General features: G+C 44.5%; 1 protein-coding gene across 3 annotated transcripts in view; it reads left to right on the forward strand.

Annotated features, from left to right (window-relative positions):
* Positions 1-23,241, forward strand: part of LOC121323557 (diacylglycerol kinase beta-like) — a 44,415-nt gene extending 21,174 nt beyond the window's left edge. For all 3 annotated transcript variants that reach the window (XM_041264683.1, XM_041264682.1, XM_041264681.1), the window contains 10 exons: positions 358-432; positions 4,286-4,371; positions 4,537-4,626; positions 5,216-5,376; positions 7,596-7,660; positions 14,394-14,484; positions 16,200-16,401; positions 21,851-21,971; positions 22,232-22,292; positions 22,530-23,241. In XM_041264683.1, coding sequence (XP_041120617.1) covers positions 358-432; positions 4,286-4,371; positions 4,537-4,626; positions 5,216-5,376; positions 7,596-7,660; positions 14,394-14,484; positions 16,200-16,401; positions 21,851-21,971; positions 22,232-22,292; positions 22,530-22,628 — 1,051 coding nt within the window. In that variant the 3' untranslated portion in view covers positions 22,629-23,241. The remainder of the gene's footprint in view (positions 1-357; positions 433-4,285; positions 4,372-4,536; positions 4,627-5,215; positions 5,377-7,595; positions 7,661-14,393; positions 14,485-16,199; positions 16,402-21,850; positions 21,972-22,231; positions 22,293-22,529) is intronic.

Raw genomic sequence — 23,241 nt, forward strand, 5'->3', positions numbered from 1 at the left:
TCTTCGATAACACTTTCAATAATAACTGTTTCTTGAAAGATGAAGGAGTGAGATTTCTTGCAGTATCATTTCAAACAATACAAATCCTCTGATTAGCTCATCTATTGAACCCTTTACTGCCCTGGCTGTGTTCCCATGCCTATTTAATGCCCCTGTGCTGTCCTGTTGAACTCAGTAGAGTGTGTGGTGGTGATGTGTATTAGTATTTGTCATTCTTTTCCCATGGTTATCCTTTCTTTACCATGCTTCCACTATGTTTTATTTCACTATGCTGTGCTTTTACAATGGTAAACAATGGCTGTATCAGCGTCTTGCCCCCTCTCTGCTCTTAACCCCTGTATGCTGTGTTTGCCCCAGGGTCCTGCACAAGTTCCAGTATCTCCTGAACCCCAGACAAGTGTATAACCTGGACCGGGGCGGCCCCATGTCAGGGTAAGAACACCAGCCCCCCTCTCCTGACGCAGCTCACCTCACAGACAAAATCGACAAGTATTGCATTCCTCTCATGAGCGAGGGTTTGCAACAGTAACTTGTTTTATAGCATCTTTATAATTCTCTGCTTCTTCTGTTGTGCACTTCCATACCATATGTAGGTCTCATATGTATGTAGGTGATTTTGTGATCTACAGCTCTTTTAAAGACAGCAATGCATTGACACGGATTCCTGACACACTGGAGGGATTGGAAACAGTGGATTCTCAAGGTGGTTACATAACCCCTCCCTGGATCATGACAAATGTTACTAAGAGCGTGGAGTTCTCCTTGAATATGCAGCCCTCTCTGAGAGAGAGAGAGAGAGAGAGAGAGAGAGAGAGAGAGAGAGAGAGAGAGAGAGAGAGAGCTGCTTCACAGAGCTCGAACATTCGTGAGGCACTCAGACTTGCCATATAAGGAGAAACTGGTCTCTCTCTCTCTCTCTCTCTCTCTCTCTCTCTCTCTCTCTCTCTCTCTCTCTCTCTCTCTCTCTCTCGTGCTCTTCTGCTCACTCTCGTGCCTCTCCTCTCTCTCTCGTTCTCTCGAGAGAAACTGTGCTCTCTCTCTCACGAGAGAGAGAGTGACCAACGAGTAGAGTAGATACCATATACAGTGCCTTGCAAAAGTATTCAGACCCCTGACCAATTCTCTCATATTACCGAATTACAAATGGTACATTGAAATTTCGTTCTGTTCGATATTTTATTTTTAAACACTGAAACTCAAAATCAATTATTGTAAGATGACATCGGTTTTATGTTGGGAAATATTTTTAAGAAAAATAGAAAACTGAAATATCTTGCTTGCATAAGTATTCAACCCCTGTGCTGTGGAAGCTCCCAGCTCCAACAAGGACACAATTACCTTACCATTGGCCTCCACCTGTGAACCATTAAAGTTGCTGTCACATTTTCTGGATAAAAACTCCACTGTTGTAGGATCATTGGTAAGGCTGTGAATCTGAAGGAAAATGGAGACCAAAGAGCATTCTACAGAAGTTAGAGATAAAGTAATACAAATGCATAGATTAGGGAAAGGGTACAAAATAATATTCAAGTGTTTGGATATATAGAAGCCACAGAGAGGCCAACAATCACTTTGAAGGAGCTATATACAGAGTTCAGTGGCTGGGAGTGGAGTAATGGTGCACCAGTCAACCATATCAAGAGCTCTGCATAACACTGGCCTGTATGGGAGGGTGGCAAGAAAGAAGCCATTACTCAAAATGTACCATCTGAAAGCACGTCTGGAGTTTGCCAGAAAGCATGAGAGTGACCCAGCTGCAATGTGGGAAAAGGTTTTGTGGTCAGATGAGACCAAGATAGAGCTTTTTGGCCAAAGCGCTATGTGTGGCGCAAACCTAACACTGCCCGTGCCTCAAGACACACCATCCCTACAGTGAAGTATGGTGGTGGCAGCATCATGCTGTGGGGCCAAAGCAACATTGGAGTGGCTCAAGAACAAAAAGGTGAATATCCTACAGTGGCCCAGTCGAAGTCCTGATCTCAATCCCATTGAGAATCTGTGGCACTATTTGAAAATTGCGGTCCACAAGCATCGTCCAACCAACCTGAACAACCTGGAGCAAATCTGCCAAGAAGAATGGGCCAAAATCACTCCGACACTGTGTGCAAAGCTGGTACATACTTACCCCAAAAGACTTAAAGCTGTTATTGCAGCGAAAGGTGGCTCTACCAAATATTAATGTGTGGAGGTTGAATACTTATGCAAGCAAAATATTTCAGTTTTCTATTTTTCTTAAAAATATTTCCCAATGTAAAACTAATGTCAATAATTGATTTTGAGTTTCAGTGTTTTAAAATAAAATATCGAACAGAACGAAATTTCAATGTACCATTTGTAATTCAGTAATATGAGAGAATTGGTCAGGGGTCTGAATACTTTTGCAAGGCACTGTATATGTGTTTCACTTTTTCTATATATCTGAAGGTCAGTCTTTGTTGACAGGGGAACTGCACACTGGATTGTGGGCATAACAGGAAATCACAGGTGCTTCTGTTTAGTACAGCAAAGAATAAAGGCTCGAGTCTCCAGCACTGTCAGTCCCTTCCCATCCCTATGTTAAGATGATGGAGAATGCTCTTGAGACTGCCTTCCTGCCTATGTGCCCCATCCACCCTGGCCTGAAGGGGTGAGGGAAAGAACATCTCAGTCTCCATGCCTCCAGCCTGTCCTGTACTGGAGAGAGCACCCTTCTCTGAGGGTGGTGAGGGAGGGAACAGTACAGTCTCCATGCCTCCAGCCTACGCTGCAGAGATGTCTCTTGTCCCCTGTGATCCAGGCTTCATCCCCATTGCCAGTCCCCTGAGCCCAGGCTGCACAGCTTTGATCCTGCTGTTGGGTGTGAGAGACTTGCAGGCAGGGAGATGAAAGGCAGGGCAGGCGTGACAGACTGCGCCTCTCCTCCCAGGCAGATTAAAGCAGCTTTGAAGATCAGAAGACGGTCTCCTGGCTGTAGCTGGCTCCAGAGAGAGAGCAGGAGGAGAGAACACTGTTTGATTCAGGGGGCTAAATGTCACCTCCACCACCACACAAAAAAAAAAAAAAATTGTAGAGAAAGAAACATCCTCTTTCAAAAAGCTTGCCATAAAATTAAATCTGCCTTGTCATTCCTGCCCTTTCCTTTCCATGCGTGCAGTCTACACTGCAACACCTACAATCATACACCTCAGGGTGTCCTTGCGATAGGAATTCTTAAGTGTGTGTGTGGCTACTTTGATAACAGACACATGATGGACGTATTATATTGAATCGTTTAGATTGTCTACCAGCTACTACCTTACCCACTGAGCGATGCCAATCAAGATAAAATAGTTTCACCAGTGCCCAGCAGGTGGTGGCAGTGTACTGCCTTAGACAGGGCTGGTAGACAGTGTCAATCTTACCAAATCTAAAAAATTAACACTCCCCCCCCAAAATTGAGTTAGCCCTGTGATTAACTCAAAGCGATCCTGGTCATTATTGAATATAGTCAGATCAGATTTTTTACTCTTTCTCTGTCCCTCTCTCTTTCTGTCACAATCTCCCCATCTTCATTTCCCCCTCACACTTTCCTCTCTCCGTTTCCTTCTGTCACACTCTTCCCCCTCCGTTTCCCTCTCTCACACTCTCCCCCTCTCTGTTTCCCTCTCTCCCACTCTCCCACTCTTCGTTTCCCTCTGTCACACTCTCCCCCTCTCTGTTTCCCTCTCACACTCTCCGTTTTCCCTCTCTCCTCCCTCATTTCCCCTCTGTCACACTCTCCCCCTCTCTGTTTCCCTCTCTCACACTCTCCCCCTCTTCGTTCCCCTCTCTTACACTCTCCCCCTCTTCGTTTCCCTCTCTCACACTCCTCCCTCTCCATTTCCCTCTCTCACACTCTCCTGCTCTCCATTTCCCTCTGTCACACTCTCCCCCTCTCTATTTCCCTTCTCTCACACTCTCCCCCTCTCCGTTTCCCTCTGTCACACTCTCCCCCTCTCCGTTTCCTTCTATCACACTCTCCCCCTCTCCATTTCCTTCTGTCACACTCTCCCCCTCTCCGTTTCCCTCTCTCACACTCTCCCCCTCTCCGTTCCCCTCTCTCACACTCTCCCCCTCTCTGTTTCCCTCTCTCACACTCTCCCCCTCTCCGTTTCCCCTCTCTCACACTCTCCCCCTCTCTGTTTCCCTCTGTCACACTCTCCCCCTCTCCGTTTCCCCTCTCTCCCACTCTCCCCCTCTCCGTTTCCCTCTCTCCCACTCTCCCCCTCTCCGTTTCCCCTCTCTCACACTCTCACCCTCTCCATTTCCTTCTCTCACACTTCCTTAGGTTGAATTTTTTTCGAGATGTTCCTGATTTCCGTGTGCTGGTGTGCGGAGGAGACGGAACAGTGGGATGGATTTTGGACTGCATTGGTACAGTATTATTATTATTATATTATTATTATTATTATTATTATTATTATTATTATTATTATTATTAGTGGTAGTAGTTTTGTATTATTATTGGTAGTCAGTAGTTCTAGCAGTAGTAGTGTTATTATCATCATTCTTATATGCTCTTTTTTGCTGTGTGTGCAGACAAGGCAAACTTCTCCAAGCACCCTGCGGTGGCTGTGTTGCCTCTGGGCACTGGGAACGACCTGGCACGCTGCCTGCGCTGGGGGGGAGGTGAGGCTTCAATACACCCGTGTACTGGAGTGAGAGGGAGGGGTCCACACTACCCCATAGCACACACACACACCCTGCTCTAGAGTGTGTGGGAGTGAAGGGGGATCTGCTGGTAGTTTATCAAAGAGCCCACTGACTGGAAGCTGGTCTGCTGTCATCCAGAGTGCCAGGAGAGCTTTGGAGACAGCCATGCAGGCGTTTGAATCGACAGCACTGCGACAGGACAAGCTGCCACTGAAACTCAAACTCTGTAACCCCATACAAAAACACAAACAGGAAAGTGCTTTTGCTGTGTGTTTTTCAATTGTCACAATAATATATGTAACACTGTAACTTTGAATCCACCTGTCAGCAGCTCTGAAAAAGCACTTTGTTATGACACTGTGTCTTGGCATGAGCCAAGACTATGAGTGAATAACTGCAGAAATTCAGAAGAGTACAGAGGTTTCATAACACTGCCACTGCATTGTGTTCCTGTCTGTCTGTCCAGGGTGCTCAATATGAATAATTTACTGTACTACAATGCTGCGATTTCAGAGCGCAGTGAAAAGCCAGCACTGTGGCCTTGCGTTTCTCTTTGTCTCTCCAGGCTACGAGGGGGGTAACCTGCAGAAGTTTCTCCGGGACATTGAGAACAGCATGGACGTGGTGCTGGATCGCTGGAGCATCGATGTCATCCCCAATAACAAGGAGGAGAAGGGGGACCCCGTCCCCTACAGCATCGTCAACAACTACTTCTCCATCGGTGTGGTAAGAGACAGCTCTCCTTCAGCACAGCAGCTCACTATATATGTTCGATGTTAAAGATTTTTTTATGAAAAAGATGTGCAGACTGGGATATACTAGAGATCTGTAACTGGTGATAAAGGAATTGCAAAGGACCTTTAAAACAATGACAGCACAATTACACTAAAGAAATCTACAACATGTAAACACATCTATGACATTACTGGTTTTTATGATCACTGAGTGTGCCATTCTAACAGTTCCACTCAGCATGTTCTGCTGTGATACGATGCTGTAATTGCCCTGTTTTTATAGTCCTAGCAAGAAGGAGCTTACTGTATAAGGCTATGGATGTGACATTTCTTTTGAGTGGCTTTAAAGAGCTAGTGACGTGATGCCAGTGAAGCCAGAGAATGCTGCAGGATCTGGCCACGCTCCCGCACGCCTACGAGCACACCTGCCCATCACAGTACCTCCCTGCTGCCTGGAAAGGACCTTTGTTCCCCAGTGCAATGGCCTGCGTTCATCTGCAACAATTTACCCATTCATAATGCAAATTCAAGGCCAGCTTTTGTAAGCGGCAATTTAATTATTACAAATCGCCTGTAACTGAACACATCTGAATAACCGCTTTGTGGTTGCCTGGCAACCTGTTATCTTTTCAGTAATGTAATAACCGTAATGAACAGGAAGAACTGGAGGTTTTGAAGGGTTTCTGATTGAACCGTTTCATCTCCAGACTCCTCTTTATGGCTGTGAGGAAAGGAAGAGAGGAGCGGTAAATTCAGATTGGAGCTACACTAGGGGCTATTTAGGGTTCACCGAGATGAACGTTTAAACAGATGGTTTTGTTCCAGTGCTCAAGGGAGAAAAACACCCGGCAATGTTGCAAAACTAGGTAGAAATGAAGCATGTGCTCGTACAGCAAGGGTGACCCCTCATGCCAATGCTGTGTGGTGTGCTGAAGATATTTGTATCTTTTGTATCCTCTTTAAGCTGACTGATATGTCAGAGTGATGCATCTGTCATAGGCAGGTTACAGCTGCTTCTAAGTGGCCCTGCTCACATTTTGACTAGCAGGAGGTGAACCTGCTGTAATACTCCTCTGTAGCTCGGTTACAACGTCCACCAGTCGGATTGCACACAAGCTGATGGGTTCCAATGACCTTTGAAGATTCCAGAATGTCAGTGTAGCTCCAGCGATGAACCCCCAGGTACGGTGTCCCTGACCCACTGGCAGCAATAGACACATCAATCCAGGGGGGCTCTCCTTCAGTTACTGAGCATCAGAGATATTAGGGGTTCTGTACAATGCTAGCTGTATCCCAGGATGGCTGGTCGTATTTGTGAGATTTAAATATCTATTATAAGATACATGCATACTGTTCTCCCTGTATCAATAATGTAATCAATTCAATAATGAGTTTATTAAGAAAAAAATCTACAAATTCTATTAGAAACTCTCTGATGCCTTTGCAATCCCACAGTACAGGGATGGTAGGCAATGTGTTGTCACATTGAGCACCTGTAATCGTGAATAAGTGTTTGTGCTTTTGCTGCCTAACAAGTTCCATTGCCCTGTTCTACATAAAAGTAAACTGGTAAAGTCGAATGACTTTCGTACCAGCCTGTATGTGCTTCCATGCATGTGATACTGTGATTTCCTCGTCCCACCCCCCGTGTTACCCCAGCAGCCAGCACAGCAGCGGCTTAAGTGTCCCGGGATGAAAGGGACAGGGGGACGGGGGGGGGGACGGGGGGGACTGGCACAGGCTGAAGGTCATGGGAAGTATTGATAACACACAGGAAGTGCAGTGCTGCCAGGTCCAGACTGGGTTACAGAGGTAATGACAGTGCTGTGTGACAGCACGCTTGTCCCTGCATAAACAACAAGTACCAGGTCACATTAATACAGTCAAATAAGCCTTCAGTCTTAGTTGCTTAATGGTGCAGAACTCTGTGTGGTTTACAAATACATAGATAGATAGATAGATAGATAGATAGATAGATAGATAGATAGATAGATAGATAGATAGATAGATATTGATTGCTTTTGTCTGTACAGCTGTTATCTCATTCTGTTTGTGAGATTATTACATGTAACAGATTTAAAACCTAGGGGAATAAAACTGCCATTACAGTATTTGTCCAGCGGGTGGCATGTGATGGTAGCGGAGACTCCATTGATAGAAAGTGCAATGGCGTGTTCTCTCCACTGAGTGTCCTTGTTGCGTTTTCTGCAGGACGCCTCCATCGCGCACCAGTTTCACCTGATGAGGGAGAAGCACCCCGAGAAATTCAACAGCAGGTATGAGTCTGTGAGACTGTGTGGAGAGTAGGGAGTCTTCAGCCTTGCTTTGCAGGAACTGTATTCCTCTGTGCTGCTTGTTTTTAGATAATAAATAATTTTGGTTGTTTCACCCTGGAACTCAGTAACCCACAGAAACAACTTCAAAACAAATACATGTTTCTCCAGTGCTGCTCTAGAAATGAGCAATCTTAAAATACAATGGAATCCGTGGGTTACAAAAAACTCAACAGCAGACTCCGGTTGTTATCCTGAAGAAGTACTGCCCTGCTAACAAAGCAGGGCAGTAATCCCTTATTTTGTGTTCTTTATGGTGGGGGCGGGCCCGTGTTCATCACGCGTGATCTGTGTGAGGTTCAGCGCTGTTGAAGCGTGCACCTGTGAGCAGGTTAGCTGTGCACAGCTGTGCACTGATCAGCCAGAGGACTGTATAGAGGAGCCAGGCACTGCTGTGTTTAGTCTATCACAGTAACAACAGAACATCCTGTCAGCATCCTCGCAGGAACTGCATGCTTTAACAAACCACAGACCCAAGGGTGACAGTGCTGGAGAGCTGAGAATGCAGTGTTTAGACTAGTGCTGATTATCAGGGTGCAGGGCCTTGCATTTCAAATGGTTGCATCCTGTTGTATCGATGTTTCTAACAAAGCGTGACCCCCTACCACCCCCCCCTTATGTAAATGGCTCTTGTTTGAAAGGCCTCTCCCCTCATTATTGTTTCCTCTTCAGGGTGCATTAGCATGCTGTTCCACGACAACCGCTTCACTCTGCTCTGGGCTTGTGCTGCCGTCAGATGATTTCTTTATTAGCTGTTTGCAAGAAGGTTTTCTGTTTATCATCCAAAAGCACAAAGCAGGGAGCAACAAATAACTTAACATCCATGAAACTGATGAACATGATAACCTCAGCAACAGACCACAAATAGTTTGCAAAGCTTTCTTTCAGCTTCCCTATAAGGTTGGCATCTTCAAAAGCAGTGTTGCAAGACTTACAGTGCCTATTGGAAGCATTCACCCCCCCTTGGACATTTTCACAGTTTGTTGTGTTGCAACCTGAAATCTTGGTGCATTTAAATGGGATTTTTTTTTACTTTGATTTAAACAGCCTACTCAACACTTTCAATGTGTGAAAAAACAAATCAATTAAAAATAAAAACCTGAAAAGTCTTCATTAGATAAGCGTTCACCCCCTTTGCTATAGCACACCTAAATAAGCTGAGGTGCAACCAATTGCCTTCAGAATTCACACAGTAAGTTAAATGGAGTCCATGTGTCCGTGAATCTGTGTGCAATAAAAGTGGATCACAATATTTCAGATTAAATACACCTGTCCCTCTGTAAGGTCCCACAATTGGGAAGACCAAGGAGCTTTCAAATCAACTCCAGGATAAAGTTGTGGAAAGGCACAGATCAGGGGAGGGGTATAAAAAGATTTCAAAGGCATTGCATATCCCTTGGAGCACAGTCAAGTCGATCATTACGAAGTGGAAGGTACCACCTAGGATCTGCTTAGAGAGGGGTGAATACTTATCTAACCAAAACATTTCAGTTTTTTATTTTTCATTGACTGTTGTTTCACAATACTAATTCTCTTGCCTCTTCAAAGTGTTGAGTAGGTTGTGTAAATCAAAAGAAAAAAAATCCCATTTAAATTCATCAAGATTTCAGGTTGTAACACAACAAACTGTGAAAATGTGCAAGGGGGGTGAGTACTTACTATAGGCACTGTAAACCCTACCCTGTGCACCTGCTTTTACATTTTGCTGACAGTATTTTTCTGTTAATTGGTATTTGGATACTGGAATTTGAACTGGCTATGACACCAAGCTCTGTTGATTAAGCCAGTGTGGCAGCCTGTGTGCTTTAGATCCCACTAGGGGCCAGGGAGCTCAGAGAAGTTTTCAAACAAGAATTCCTGTGAAGTGAACTTCTTTCATTGCCCAGAGGATCCCTTTCCCTCGGATTGCATGTTCTTTCAGCTCTCGTGATTCGCACCCCTGCTTGGGGACTGGGGGATCTTTCCACAGTGTCAGGAGCAGGGCTGATGCACAGTGTGTAACCTCTGAGTGCAGCTTGTAGAGAAAATGCAGGGGGTGCCAGAGACAAGGAGAATCAAGTAAAAGTGCATTATTATCAGATTTCCAATACCCCAATTTTTGTACATTTTATATCACATTACCTACATAAAGAGCATTCAACATGGTTGACAATACGTTTTCAAAGTGTGTTGATTCTCATTGTAAACCAGATCGATCAAGGGGCTTACCCAGATGAGCACTGCTGCTGACACACCTCCTGATTATAAGAAGTGAATGGCAGAGACCTTGCATCTATAGCAGTGGTTTGGCATCTCCTCTTGAGAATGTTTCATTTGATATAATTGAATCAATAGAGATTGAGGAGGATAATTCTTCCCAAACCTCTGCTTATTAATGCTTAATTAGCAGCTTGGTATCTTTCATGCCTGCAGTTTCAGTTCACCTGAAAGAACAGCATGTGATAGCACTGACACCTCATCACAAAGTATGTGAAAATACCAACAGTTATAAAATATGCACTTGCAATCCTAGAGCAAATAGCAGTATTAGAAAGACACTTACTGGGACACTTCCCAGACTGACGCGCTTTGTATAACAACAGATTAGTGCTACAGTTTAGGCTGCATTGGTAGCAGTTTTGAAAACCTGTGTAAGAGAGAACTCTGCATGTCAGTGGTGGCCAGGTCTACCATTACTTTAGGAAAACAAAAAAAAAACAACTCCAGGCTTGGAGTCCAGATTTGCATTAGGGTGTGTGCTGAACGGTCCCAAACTGTTCTAGTGTACATAGAGTCATATGGTAACACTGCAAGCGTGGGAAAGCCCTGTTTGCTCTGCGATGGTGTGGACTCACTCACAGCAGCATGATCCAATGCATCCTGCAGCCCAGCATGCTGCGACTCTTTTTACCTGACCTGGCCCTGTTATCTAGCACTGCAGGGTAGCAGCCCGGAGTGGGCAGCTCAGGTAATTGCCTGTGTTTGTCATTCAGGATTCTTTTGATTGTCCAGTTCATCGCAGCTCACATAGCCTCGTCCTCTTTGTTTACATTTATGACTTACCTTTGGACAGCAGTCCTTGAGGTCTGCCTCTGTTTTGGAATGCAGTCACTGCAGTGGCATGCTGGCAATGGTTACATAGTGGAAGCATGTCTCCTAGGAATGCGAATGTACTCATTGAGGCTGGAACACTGTGGATTAATGGAAGAGACTGGAAGAGGCCAGGTTTCCCACTCAAACGCAATACAGAGGCATACATTAGAGGAAGCTAGAACACGTCTGGGAGAATCTTAGCTAGGAAGCTAATATATTGTTGCAAAGAAATGATGCCAGTGGACTAGTGTGTCACCAATCTCCTGGTTAAGTTGCATTGTGCCATGGTTTTTAAAATTAAACCTGTAGAGGTTTTCCGCACAACTTTAGAGAAACCTGAGTCTGCCTTTTCTTTCCAATAAGTTATAAAAGGGGCCACATGCTATAAACAGACTGTGACTGCTGGTCAAACATAAATATACATGGAACAAACAAATGTTCAGCCAAAATGCAAGCAGGCTTGTGTCATGACAGACGCAGGTTAAAAAGCTTGATGCACAGCATGTCAAATGCCTGACAGACAACAACTACTGAAACTGTAATCATTTAAATGATGGTAATTGTATTTTAGTGCTGAAGTCTTCCCTGTACTTTGTACAGCCAGTCAATATATAGTAAACCCAAAACAAAATGTGCCTGATTATACAAATTATACAATAAATTATATATTAAATTAAATATTATATAAATTATAAACCTCCATTTGTTTTGTTGTGGCTCTAGGGATTCCCCATTTTGCTAACTTCAGCCACCTGAAGGCCCTGTGCCCTCAGCTCAGCAGGCATACAGGTATCTCAAAGAGGATCAGAAAGCACAATTAAAACTTTCAATTGAACTAAACTAACAAAGGGCTGCACTCTATAAAGCCAGCCTAACAGATGACGTGTTATCTGCAAGGAGGGCCATAAAAAATCAAAGCACCAAGCAGCGACCCGGAGCAGATGCACTTAACCAATCCAAATCACTGTGTTCACATTTCCTTTTCATTTAAACTGGCTTTATTGGCTCTTAGATCCCCAGTCCCGAGTTCTCTCTACTAGACTGTATTGAATAGGCTGGCTCTCAGATCCACAGTACTGAGTTCTCTGTACTAGACTGTATTGAATAGGCTGGTTCTCAGATCCACAGTACTGAGTTCTCTATACTGTACTGTATTGAATAGGCTGGCTCTCAGATCCACAGTACTGAGTTCTCTGTACTATACTGTATTGAAGAGGCTGGCTCTTAGATCCACAGTACTGAGTTCTCTATACTAGTCTGTATTGAATAGGCAGGTTCTCAGATCCACAGTACTGAGTTCTCTATACTAGACTGTATTGAATAGGCTGGCTGTCAGATCCACAGTACTGAGTTCTCTGTACTAGACTGTATTGAATAGGCTGGGTCTTAGATCCACAGTACTGAGTTCTCTATATTAGTCTGTATTGAATGTGTTGGCTCTGAGATACCCAGTACTGAGTTATCTATACTATTATACTGTATATAAATGTGCTGGATTTCAGATCCACAGTACAGTACTGAATTTTCTATACTAGACTATATTACATATAATTTTTGCTTCAATTTAAAGAACATACATACATACAATATAATCAGCTACAAGGAACCAGACGAGCACTGAAGGTCTGAATGCTCTCCTCCCGGTCGTACCGGTTCTTATGTTCTTATTTTCTTATTTTCTTAAGGCTCATTTTTAATTTTGCATGACAGACTAGGAAACAGTCACTTAAGTGCTTTTCCATTGTGCTGCTGTGGTGAATAGGGGCAATGTGCAAGGCTCCTCAGGGCAGCCTCTGATTCCCTTCAGATAGCACTGCATTACAACAATGGCATTGTAATGTGATGGTTCTACGAGCCCAACTGTTCAATCTAAAACACATTTCGGGGGATGAAGCTTCTGATCCTGCATTGGAAGGGTTATACAACTTGACCTTGTTGTCTTCCAGCTTGTTATAACAAAGGAATTCAACTCTGTCAAGGTCTATTGAAAGGGTTATGCAAATACATTCCCCAGACTTCTGAAACTCCCTGTACCTGACACTTATTATAAGACTTGAACTATCTCAGAAACATTTCTCCATGCCCGCCAAGTGCTTGTGGTACTGAATCACCCCCAAAATGTTCAGTTATATTTTCCCAAATCTGTCTCGCAGTTTGTTCCTTTTTCCTAGGATTTCTTTAAAGAGCTGTTTTGAAGGATTAAATAATGTTTTGTCTGCATGAAACTTTTTCATATTGTTGTTAACGAAACCTACAGTTTCATAAATAGCAAAATGAATTATGTTACTCTAACAAACAAACTTAAAAAGAAAAACAGTATTTGCATAACTTCTACATAAAAATGAAATACTCAATCTGGCCCTTTCACTCCTGATCTTTGTTCCAGCCTTGTTCTGACGTGTTCAATTGAACCAATTAACCCTCAATCCAGACCCTGAAGTAGTTCATTATATAATGTTAAACTTGGCGTGGGATTGACCTCCAGGTCTATGATTGGACACCCCTGCATTGACAGTCAACTCATTTCCATTAGAAGTCTCTCAATGTCTTTGACGTTTGTCATTGAATTTATGAAGTTTCTTTTAGTATTTCTAAATGTATCTCCTGATTCACAGCATTGTGTGTTCTGGTGAGGAGCTGTGTGTCACACAGGGGCACTGGCAGGTGGGGGAGGGGTGTTTGAAATCTGGAACCACACAGCCCAATGGAAATGCCCCCCCCACCCCCACCCCCCCCGAATCATGAGCTGTGTAACCTAACCCCCATGCTGCCCTCTGCTATATCTCAGCCTGACAAGGTCTTCTGCAGCAGCCTCAATAACGGGATTGTGTTACTATAAATATTTCAGATATACACAATCAGTGCAGATGTGCAGGATGATCTGAATGCATGCCATGCTGCTGGGTGTTTGTGCTCGCAGTGTTTGCAATGAGAGAGCAGTCCATGGCATGCCAGTATGAGTGCCCCTCTCATCAGATACAACAGGAGAGGGTTTACACTGAAAGAACACTCCTGGAGGAAAATAATACTTCAGCAAATAAAACATGCAGCACGAGAAATCAGAGTACAAGATAAAAATTCATTCGTGGAGAACAGAAACTATCTCTGTCAAAGAAAATAGTGAGCATGGCCAGTATAGTGTAGAGTCATTAGTTGTTCTAAGTACTGGACATTAGCAGGAATGCTATGCTGTTTTCACAATCTACTTTAACCAGCACACGCATTTTAACAATACTGCATCTCTCTCTCTCTCTCTCTCTCTCTCTCTCTCTCTCTCTCTCTCTCTCTCTCTCTCTCTCTCTCTCTCTCTCTCTCTCTCTCTCTCTCTCTCTCTCTCTCTCTCTCTCTCTCTCTCTCTCTCTCTCTCTCTCTCTCTCTCTCTCTCTCTCTCTCTCTCTCTCTCTCTCTCTCTCTCTCTCTCTCTCTCTCTCTCTCTCTCTCTCTCTCTCTCTCTCTCTCTCTCTCTCTCTCTCTCTCTCTCTCTCTCTCTATATATATATATATATATATATATATATACATACACACACACACACACACACACACACACACATATGTTGTAAACACTGATGCCCTGACTCTTTCTTCCTGGTTCTGGTTCCAGGGTGAAGAACAAGCTCTGGTACTTCGAGTTTGCGACGACCGAGACCTTCTCTGCCACCTGCAAGAAACTCAACGAGAGCGTGGAGGTGGAGGTGAGAGCGCCAAGCTGCATCGGCACACTGTACCATTCACTGTGTTGAGCGACAGGAACCTGCCACACTGCCGCAGGATAGGGCCTGGAATCAGCTTCTTCCCTTTATCCAGGCAGGCCAGCAGCTTGTATGTATATATTTCTATATATTTCCTTAGCAGGCTGCTCAGGACGGCTTTGAATGTCCCCTCAGCACAGGGTGACCCATTCTGAAGAGCAATCACATACTGTGTACTAAACTCCCCTTCAATGTTGACATTGTACCAGCACTACAATATTCCTTTTGCAGGAGCAAAAGTAACGCCCCTGAACTCTGTTAATATCATATGCATTGAGTTTCACACTCACAACCTGCCCCCCGGGAAGATTAACTGATACCACTCCTCACACTTAGCCCCAGATCCCTTCATCCCATCCCTCTCATCAGACCTGTAATACGACCAGTCCCCCAGCGCCCTCGCTGAACCATCTGATAATGGAGCCTGCTCTAACGCTCCATCAGCAAGTTCCCAGCCGTGTCTGAAGACTTACCCCTGCTCACGGATCTTAATGCATCCCACTGGCTCACAGGATTGATTTTTTTTGCAGAATGCGATGTTCTTGTCAACAGCCTCTTGTTTTTCAGGAGCAAGAATACAAAATGTTTCGCAGATACTTAATAGTTCTCTTATAAAAGTTTATCATGTTAAATTTGAATGGTAATTCAACAGTTTTCCCATGTTTTATTGTATAAGCTTTACCATGCCTGACTGGGCTTTACAATGCTTACCTGTTCTTTCACCTATGCAGCTATGAAGGGACACTTTTATAAGTGTTTGGGCCCAGTATTGTGGCTAAGCCCTTTTTTGAGAAGGGTTTGAGTTTCAGCCCCTGAGCTGTAACTGTATACGAGCCTGCACCCCCAACCAGCCAATCAGATGATTTACAGCATTCTGAGACTCAGCACAAGTATAACCGCAGGCAGGCCGCTCCATTACGAGCTGCAGATATTCCCTGAGGATTGCTGAACTGAAGCTGAAAGCTTATCAATAATGTGTATTAATAAACAGAAAAAAGCACAATACTAAGTACATTTGAAAACAAACTTTGAAAATACTAAAACCTAAAGAAGGACCACCCTGGATCCCAGTACAGCATAGTATTTGAACCCACAGTTTATACAGAGCTCCTGTTACAGTACCGGTTCACTACACTGGCTGTTTGTAGCCATCACTCTGGACAGTCTAATAAAAACAATTCAGTAAGACATGAAAAGAACTACGATTTCTAATAACAGAACTGTACAGGCCTGTCAAGCTATTCTTATCTTTTCCAGCCTGCACAATGATACAGACCGCCTGTAAACATGAAAACACTACACACAGTACACAGCAACATTCTATGACAGGTGTTCTTTTCAGAGGGGTGCCTGGAAAACTGCCATGGAATATAACTATATATTGAAGTCAAAATATGCTGTTATAGGCATACTTCCTGTAATTACACATTTTTCCTGTTTAAATTTTACTCCCATACTGCATGTCCCTCAAATTGGAATATAAACCTACATGAAGGACCATGGTCAGCACAACTTAATAAGAAGAACTGGAAAATGCACAGGTCTATACATCTCACATAGTTACACAATGTTGAGGTCTGATCCCTCAAGGTAGTCTCCAGTCTAAGCTGGCTGACCCCCCCTCCTCTCTCTCTCTCTCTCTGCTTCCTCTCGTCTAGTGTGATGGGATCATCCTGGACCTCAGCAACACCTCCTTGGAGGGCATCGCTGTCCTCAACATTCCCAGCATGCATGGTGGCTCAAACCTGTGGGGAGAGACTAAGAAGAGGCGGAACTACAACCGCATGAGCAAGAAAGTGCCGGAGAAAGCGCCGCTCAGCACAGTCACCGACGCCAAGGAGCTCAAGTTCTGCGTGCAGGGTGAGCGGGCTGGGGGTTCTGTATATGAGAGTTAGTAAACATATACAGTGATTGTGTTCAGAAGAGACTCGTGGGCCTTCAAAGCTAAAAATTATGTTTATGAGATTGGACCAGATCGTATTCCAAGAACAAGAAGAAGTGCTGACCAGGCCTGACCCTGCTGCTGCTTAGCCTTTAGAGATCCTTCATGCATAGTGTAGGACTCTGCTTGAAATTGGGTTTTGGCAGCACTTATTTATATTGTGTGCAGCTGTGAACTCAGAAATCAGTTTGCTTGTTAGTCACTGGGCTGGGTTTGAACCTGCAGAAAGCCAGTGTCTCTTTCACTGCGCACCAGCCCTGCTTGGGGCTTCAGAGACACATCTCCTTTTATGGCCGAACTGAGTTATACAGCCGTAAGAGGCTTTCAGAGGCTGTCTGAACAAAGGGAAGGGACAGTGGGGAGAGAGAGAGAAAGAGAGACTGTGTGCAGAGAGCTCATCTTCTTAAAAAAACAGACAAGCTACTCTTCCTCCTGCTCACCCCCTCAACTGCTTCCCTCTGGCTGAAAACCAATTCAGGATATTACATCCATCAACACTCCTCTCTCTCCCTCTCTCTCTGTTGCCTTTAAACTGCAGCTTGAACTACCAAGTCTGGTTTCCATGGAGATGTTGTTAGGGTCTTGTTGAATGTGCCTGGCCTGCCTGTACAAGGCAGAGAGAGAGAGAGAGAGAGAGAGAGAGAGAGAGAGAGAGAGAATTGTTCATTTGCTTCTCCACTGCAGAGTGTGAGGACCCCTGACTGATTCACCCTCAGTTATGACCCCTCTACGCCTCTGGGTTGGATAGTAACTGCTAACTCAGCCACCCCTCCCAGAATCACGTGCAGGTTCCTGGCCCAGCTTGCAGTCTGGAACTGAAACAATTCCGAGGAAACTTAGACCCTCTCAATGCTGGTGAAAAAGCAAATCAGAGAGGGATGACAGAGGGGTCTGCAAAGGATCCATTCCTGGTGAAAAGTGGAGTTTGTTTTCCAGCTATGGTTCAGGAGAAACCTGTTTTTGGTCACCATTTAGACCATAAATGTACAAGGCTTCAGTTGAATTGAATGATTGAATCGAAATATATTCCCCTTTTTCATGAGATGTGTTCAGTGTGCTAAAGCACTGTGATGACACTGGTTAACCATAACCCAATGTGCAATATTTCACTTTTTCTTTATAATCTGACCTGAACTCGTTATTGTAGGCAATGGAAAACTAGCAGAGGAGAGAACCAAGTCAACTGGGAAACAGGCTAGTGAGAGGGAGAGAAGGAGAAGAGGAGAGGGAGAGGGTGAGAGGGAGAGAGGGAGAGAGGGAGATGGAGAGGAGGAGGAGGGGGAGGGGAGAGGGAGAAGAAGACAGAGAGGGAGAAGGAGAGAGGGACAGACAGAGAGAGGGAGAGTGAGAGGGAGAAGGGGGAGGGGGAGAGGGAGAAGAAGACAGAAAGGGAGAGGGTTAGACGGACAGGGGTAGATGGAGAGGGACACAGAGAGGGAGAGGGGAAAAGGGAGAGGGACAGAGAAGGAGAGGGATTGTTGTCAGTTGACTCATATCGCTAATCTTTAACTGCTCCAGGCAATGCTATAGAAATGAAATACATTAAACATAAAAGCCGCTTGCAAGTTTGAGCAGCACCCGGGACACACAACCTGAGACGATCATCTCCTCCCCGTTACATCCAGGCTGCACTTCTCAGCAAAGCTGGGCCAGATAGCTGTAATGTTAGTTCCCAATTATTTTAGGAATGACAAGCTTATCACGTGCATAATTTCTGCAACTTGAACCCATCTGAAAAAAGATGCTGTTATATAGGTCAAAAATCTTCTTCATTTGGACCCTGTGTGGCACAGTTTACTACACAGGACATATAATCAAGACCAGTATTTAATCAAAAAAGTTACACAACTGAAGGAAATATATTTTTTAAATAAGGCTAAATTCTGACATGGCTCCCAGTCCTTCATCTCTAACCACTAGACCACACTGCCTCCCTCCCAGTTACTCAGCTCTAACCACTAGACCACACTGCCTCCCTCCCAGTCCCTCAGCTCTAACCACTAGACGGCACTGCCTCACTCACAGCCCCTCAGCTCTAACCACTAGACCACACTACCTCCCTCCGTCCCTCAGCTCTAAGCACTAGACCACTCTGCCTCCCTCCCAGTCCCTCAGCTCTAAGCACTAAACCACACTGCCTCCCTCTCAGTCCCTCAGCTCTAAGCACTAGACCACACTGCCTCTCTCCCAGCCCCTCAGCTCTAAGCACTAGACCACGTTGCCTCCCTCTCAGTTCCACAGCTCTAAGCACTAAACCACACTGCCTCCCTCCCAGCCTCTCAGCTCTAAGCACTAGACCACGTTGCCTCCCTCTCAGTTCCACAGCTCTAAGCACTAAACCACACTGCCTCCCTCCCAGCCCCTCAGCTCTAAGCACGAGACCACGTTGCCTCCCTCCCAGTCCTGGTTGTTCTGGTGGCTGTGAGTGAGTTGTGTCTGTGAGTTTCTCCGATGGTATGTTGTGTGCTAGGGATTGTGACGTGTGAATAGAGCTCTGAGAGGCTCCGGTGCTAATGCAGCTCCTCTCCTTCAGGATGAGGCTTTTATTTCATTAGCTGCTACTGTAAATCCTTTTCGGAAACACAGATTCCTGGGAGGGGGATGGGGGGGGGGAGAGCTTGAATTTCACTGAGGGGAGCTAGGGAGAGAGACGCACTTATTCAGCACAGTCTGTTGCATCAGAGCAGAACTGAAATGCACATAATTCCAATTATACTGAAAAGAATGACACTCACTGATGTGTAAAGCTGCTATGGACAGTAGAGTTAAATTGTCAAAAACAAATTGAAACCAGCAGTAAACTTGAATTGTTTGGATAATATAGTTGAAAAGTTGTTAAAAAGTAATTCCCAGTAGGAAAAACTCCAGAGCTGATGATATCAAAGTCTCTGTACTTTGAGAGATATGAAGTGTTCTACTATACTGTAAATACCAGAGAACTGGCATTCTCATTGACAACGAGGAAGGAGAGGACGGCACACAACAGGACAGGTGATCAGGGGGCTGTTTGTAAACCACCACTGTTCCTTGGCTCAGATTTCTACAGCAAAGCACAGGACGTTGGAGATGGAAACAATTGCTTTTGATAATTAGGTGCAGCAGGCTGGAACTCAGTATTAACTGGAAAAGATGTACCTCTGCATCTGGTATCACTACGGTAATAATCAGAAGGACCCACGCTTCCTGTGGGCAAGCATATAACACATGCTGTTAAAATACAGCATATTACAGTAAGGCTTTATTTTGAGTGTCATAAATAAGTATTTAATTAATATACAATTAACCCTTTGCTGAAGTTTAGTTCTACAGTCACTAGATATCCCATGCATATGTGTATCTATCAATCGACTGCCATTTGAGATCCTATTTCCAAAGTAGGTACAATATGTTTTTTGAGACTTGGTAGTTTCCTGCTCCAGTAAAAAATGACATACAAAGACTGGTATTTAGTGGTACTGATATTATTCTATAAACTATCCCCACTACTTAAATAATGCACATTGAAATGACAGGATTGCCATTCACAATCACATTTTCAAACTGTGATGACCATGTGAATATTGTATTAGTAGCTTCACATAGCGGTCTGTGTATGTCTTTATAAAACACTCCATGGGCAGTTTCTCTTTGTGTAACAGAAGCCTGCTATCCACACCTCCACCTTCACACTCAGGCCTCCACATTGTTCAGTACTGAAAGAGTTAAGAAGCAGATCCTGTACAACGGTAATGTTCCCATCATGCCAGGAGACAGAAAGCAGCCTGCTAACAATAGTGTTTCTTTCCATTAACACCATTCAATTACTGAAAAGTTGTTGAGTTTGTAAGCAGTACAAAAAAAACAAATTACAAAAAAAAAAAAAGTTTGAAAAATGCAAATGTCTGGTAATAATTAAACTGGCCCCTTACAATAGCCTGGTATTGCATCAGAGTGGAAATCCTGAGGTCTGTGTTAACAACACAGAGCAGCAGCCTGCTCCTGCCTCACTACCTCCGACCCTCCGCACTGAGACAAACTCTTCAACTGGAATGAGAACACCAGACCACAGTCATCTCTTTGTAGTGTTGCACCCACGGCTGGTGAAGCGCTTCGGATAGCATCTCCCTTGTTTTGTTTTTGCCTCTGTGAAGAGGCTGGAGTGGACAGGAGCAGGCAGACAGGGCACTGGACAAGAGGCCAACACAGTGAGCTAGAGATGGTGTTAAAGAGGGTTTAGAGGAGCTGGAAGGGAAGCATTGCGCCCCATCAGCTCTGAGCGGAACTGAAACTGTTCAGAAAACTGAATCCATACAAACAGTTGGGAATTAAGTGAAGATAGGCTTAGGCCAGAGGGTAGGAGACAGTTCTTCACACAGAGAGTTGTGAGGGGATGTATTGTTGATGCTGAATCATAGGGATCCTTTGAGAGCATTGGGTTTTTAGATCAACCAGCTACTAGGAACCGGATCAGCCTATAAATGTTCTTATGTTCTTTTCTTCTTACAAGAGATTTTGTTTTTAAACGTAAAGATTATTCCATATCCTGAAATCCTCCAGACTGTGGGTAGCATTGTAGTTTGAAATGGTATGTCTGGGAGAGGCGCTTGTGGATCTAGATTGACAAAGCTCTAGTCCAAAATCTGCACATTTGTGAATTCAGGGACTCAAGTTTAATACCAGCTCTTTAGCTGGCACTGGTGACATTGCATGCAGGGCAGTTTGATGCATCTGATCAGTGCCAGACAGGAGGGTGGCAGGGTAGGTAAGCTGTGTCATGGAGTGTTGGGGTCTATTATTAGCATTGCCTTAGTAACACAAGCTGCATGAACCAGAGGCTGATTAAAAACATAAGATTGTTAATGTCATAACTGCCTTTAGTAATAACTGCTATCTGGTTATCAATGCTACAAGAAGGCAAGCAAGAGCTATTTATAGGACTGGCTGCAAGATGAAGCCTTGAATTGAATCTGAGAACCAGTGTTCTGGCTAATGCACATTATTATCATGCAGGGTGGCAGTGCTGGGTTCTCTTTCTTTCTAACTCCTCTCGTATCACCCTTTCAGGCCTTTGAACACTTCAAATTAGGTGTTAAGATTCTCAATATTCTGCTAGCTCTTAGGTTGCTGTTTCTCTGTAGTCTGCACTGGTTACACAGTTTGGGTTTATCTGGGCTTCCCGTTTCATTTGTGTCTGCCAGTTTCTATTTGCAGTTTTTGGTTAAATTAACTGCCAGGGTAAATTGGTAGGAGTTTGCTTGTTTTAATGAGTTCTTCCCAGTATACTTGTTCCCCAAGGTTAATCCTTGTGTTGTGAGTAACGTATTGCGTTGCATTGAGGATGGTTATTTCACACCTCCTCTCCCCCTCCCCCTCTCTCTCTCTGCTCAGACCTGAGTGACCAACTGCTGGAGGTGGTGGGTCTGGAGGGAGCCATTGAGATGGGGCAGATCTACACAGGGCTGAAGAGCGCCGGACGCAGGCTGGCACAGTGCAGCAGCGTCACCATCAGGTAAGAGTTTACCATTCGCACAGTTGCAGTTTTCCCATGGTTATACAATGCATTTATCATAGATTTCCATGTTTTTCTAATATGCTTTACCAGTTTAATATGCTTTACATTTTCAAGCTTCTACTATGCTTTATTGTACTTTGCTTTTATAAGGGTCACACACTCAGTGAAACTGTATTTGAATTCTGAAGTCTGAAAGGCGGTGAATGTGATTGTGGGCTGTCCCAGGTTCTCACTGTACTGTGTGCATCCCATTCCAGGACCTTGAAGCTGCTGCCCATGCAGATCGACGGGGAGCCCTGGATGCAGACACCCAGCACGGTGAGAGCCTGCTCTTCCTGACTCTTCCATATCATCATGCACAACATCATATGTTGTGTATGATGATATAGGCTTCTTTACATGCAAAAAGCGTATCTTTGTAGTAAAACTGGATTCTAAATTATTCTGACATTGAAAATGCATGCCAAGGAAGAATCTGCTGTGAATCCAAATGTGTTCAATGTTTATTTGCAGAATAATGTAATCTGTAAATACTGTTCTTCTTCTCCCTCTCAGATTAAAATCACTCACAAGAACCAGGTGCCGATGCTGCTCGGACCCCCACAGAAGACCCCCTTCTTCTTCCTGAAGCGGCGGAACCGCAGTCGGGATTAGAGAGGGGGGCAGGGGGGGGGGGGGGCTATAAGAGGTGCGTCTGGGACGAGTACAGCACCTCCTCCGGTCCCTCCCTCCTCATCACCCTCTTGTTTCACTCAGCCGCTCTCCGTACTGACTCCTCAATATCTCCCAGGACAGACAGGACAGACACAATCCCTTTAAATCCACACACAGCTAAAGAGAAAGTGCAAACTGGCTGTGGTGCTTTCCGCTGTTGCTCGGTTCTAAACAGCTACTCCACAATCATTGAGGCAGATGAATACATGCAGAATGAATGGGGATGGACGCTTAATCACCTGCTTACTTCATTCTATTGCAAAGGCATCCCATAGAGGCCGTGGCACTCCATACTGTATGCTATCCGTTACCGGTCATTGCAGAACAACAAGGTGGGCCCTTTGTTCTTCATTTGTTTCTGCGATGGTGACTGCCAAGACTAGTACACTGATTCACCATGGCAGAAACACATTTTTCTGGGTGTAAAAGTCCTGCCCAGTCCTTTTCCATTGGTGGGGAACGGTGTGCTACTGCACTTGTAGGACGTCATGCTTTTTAAAATCTTTTGCCTGGTTTTGAAGCGGGGTAAGCATGTAATCATGGGGTCTGAGTG

The sequence above is a fragment of the Polyodon spathula genome, chromosome 11 (genome assembly GCF_017654505.1).
Source record: "Polyodon spathula isolate WHYD16114869_AA chromosome 11, ASM1765450v1, whole genome shotgun sequence".
NCBI lineage: Eukaryota > Metazoa > Chordata > Actinopteri > Acipenseriformes > Polyodontidae > Polyodon > Polyodon spathula.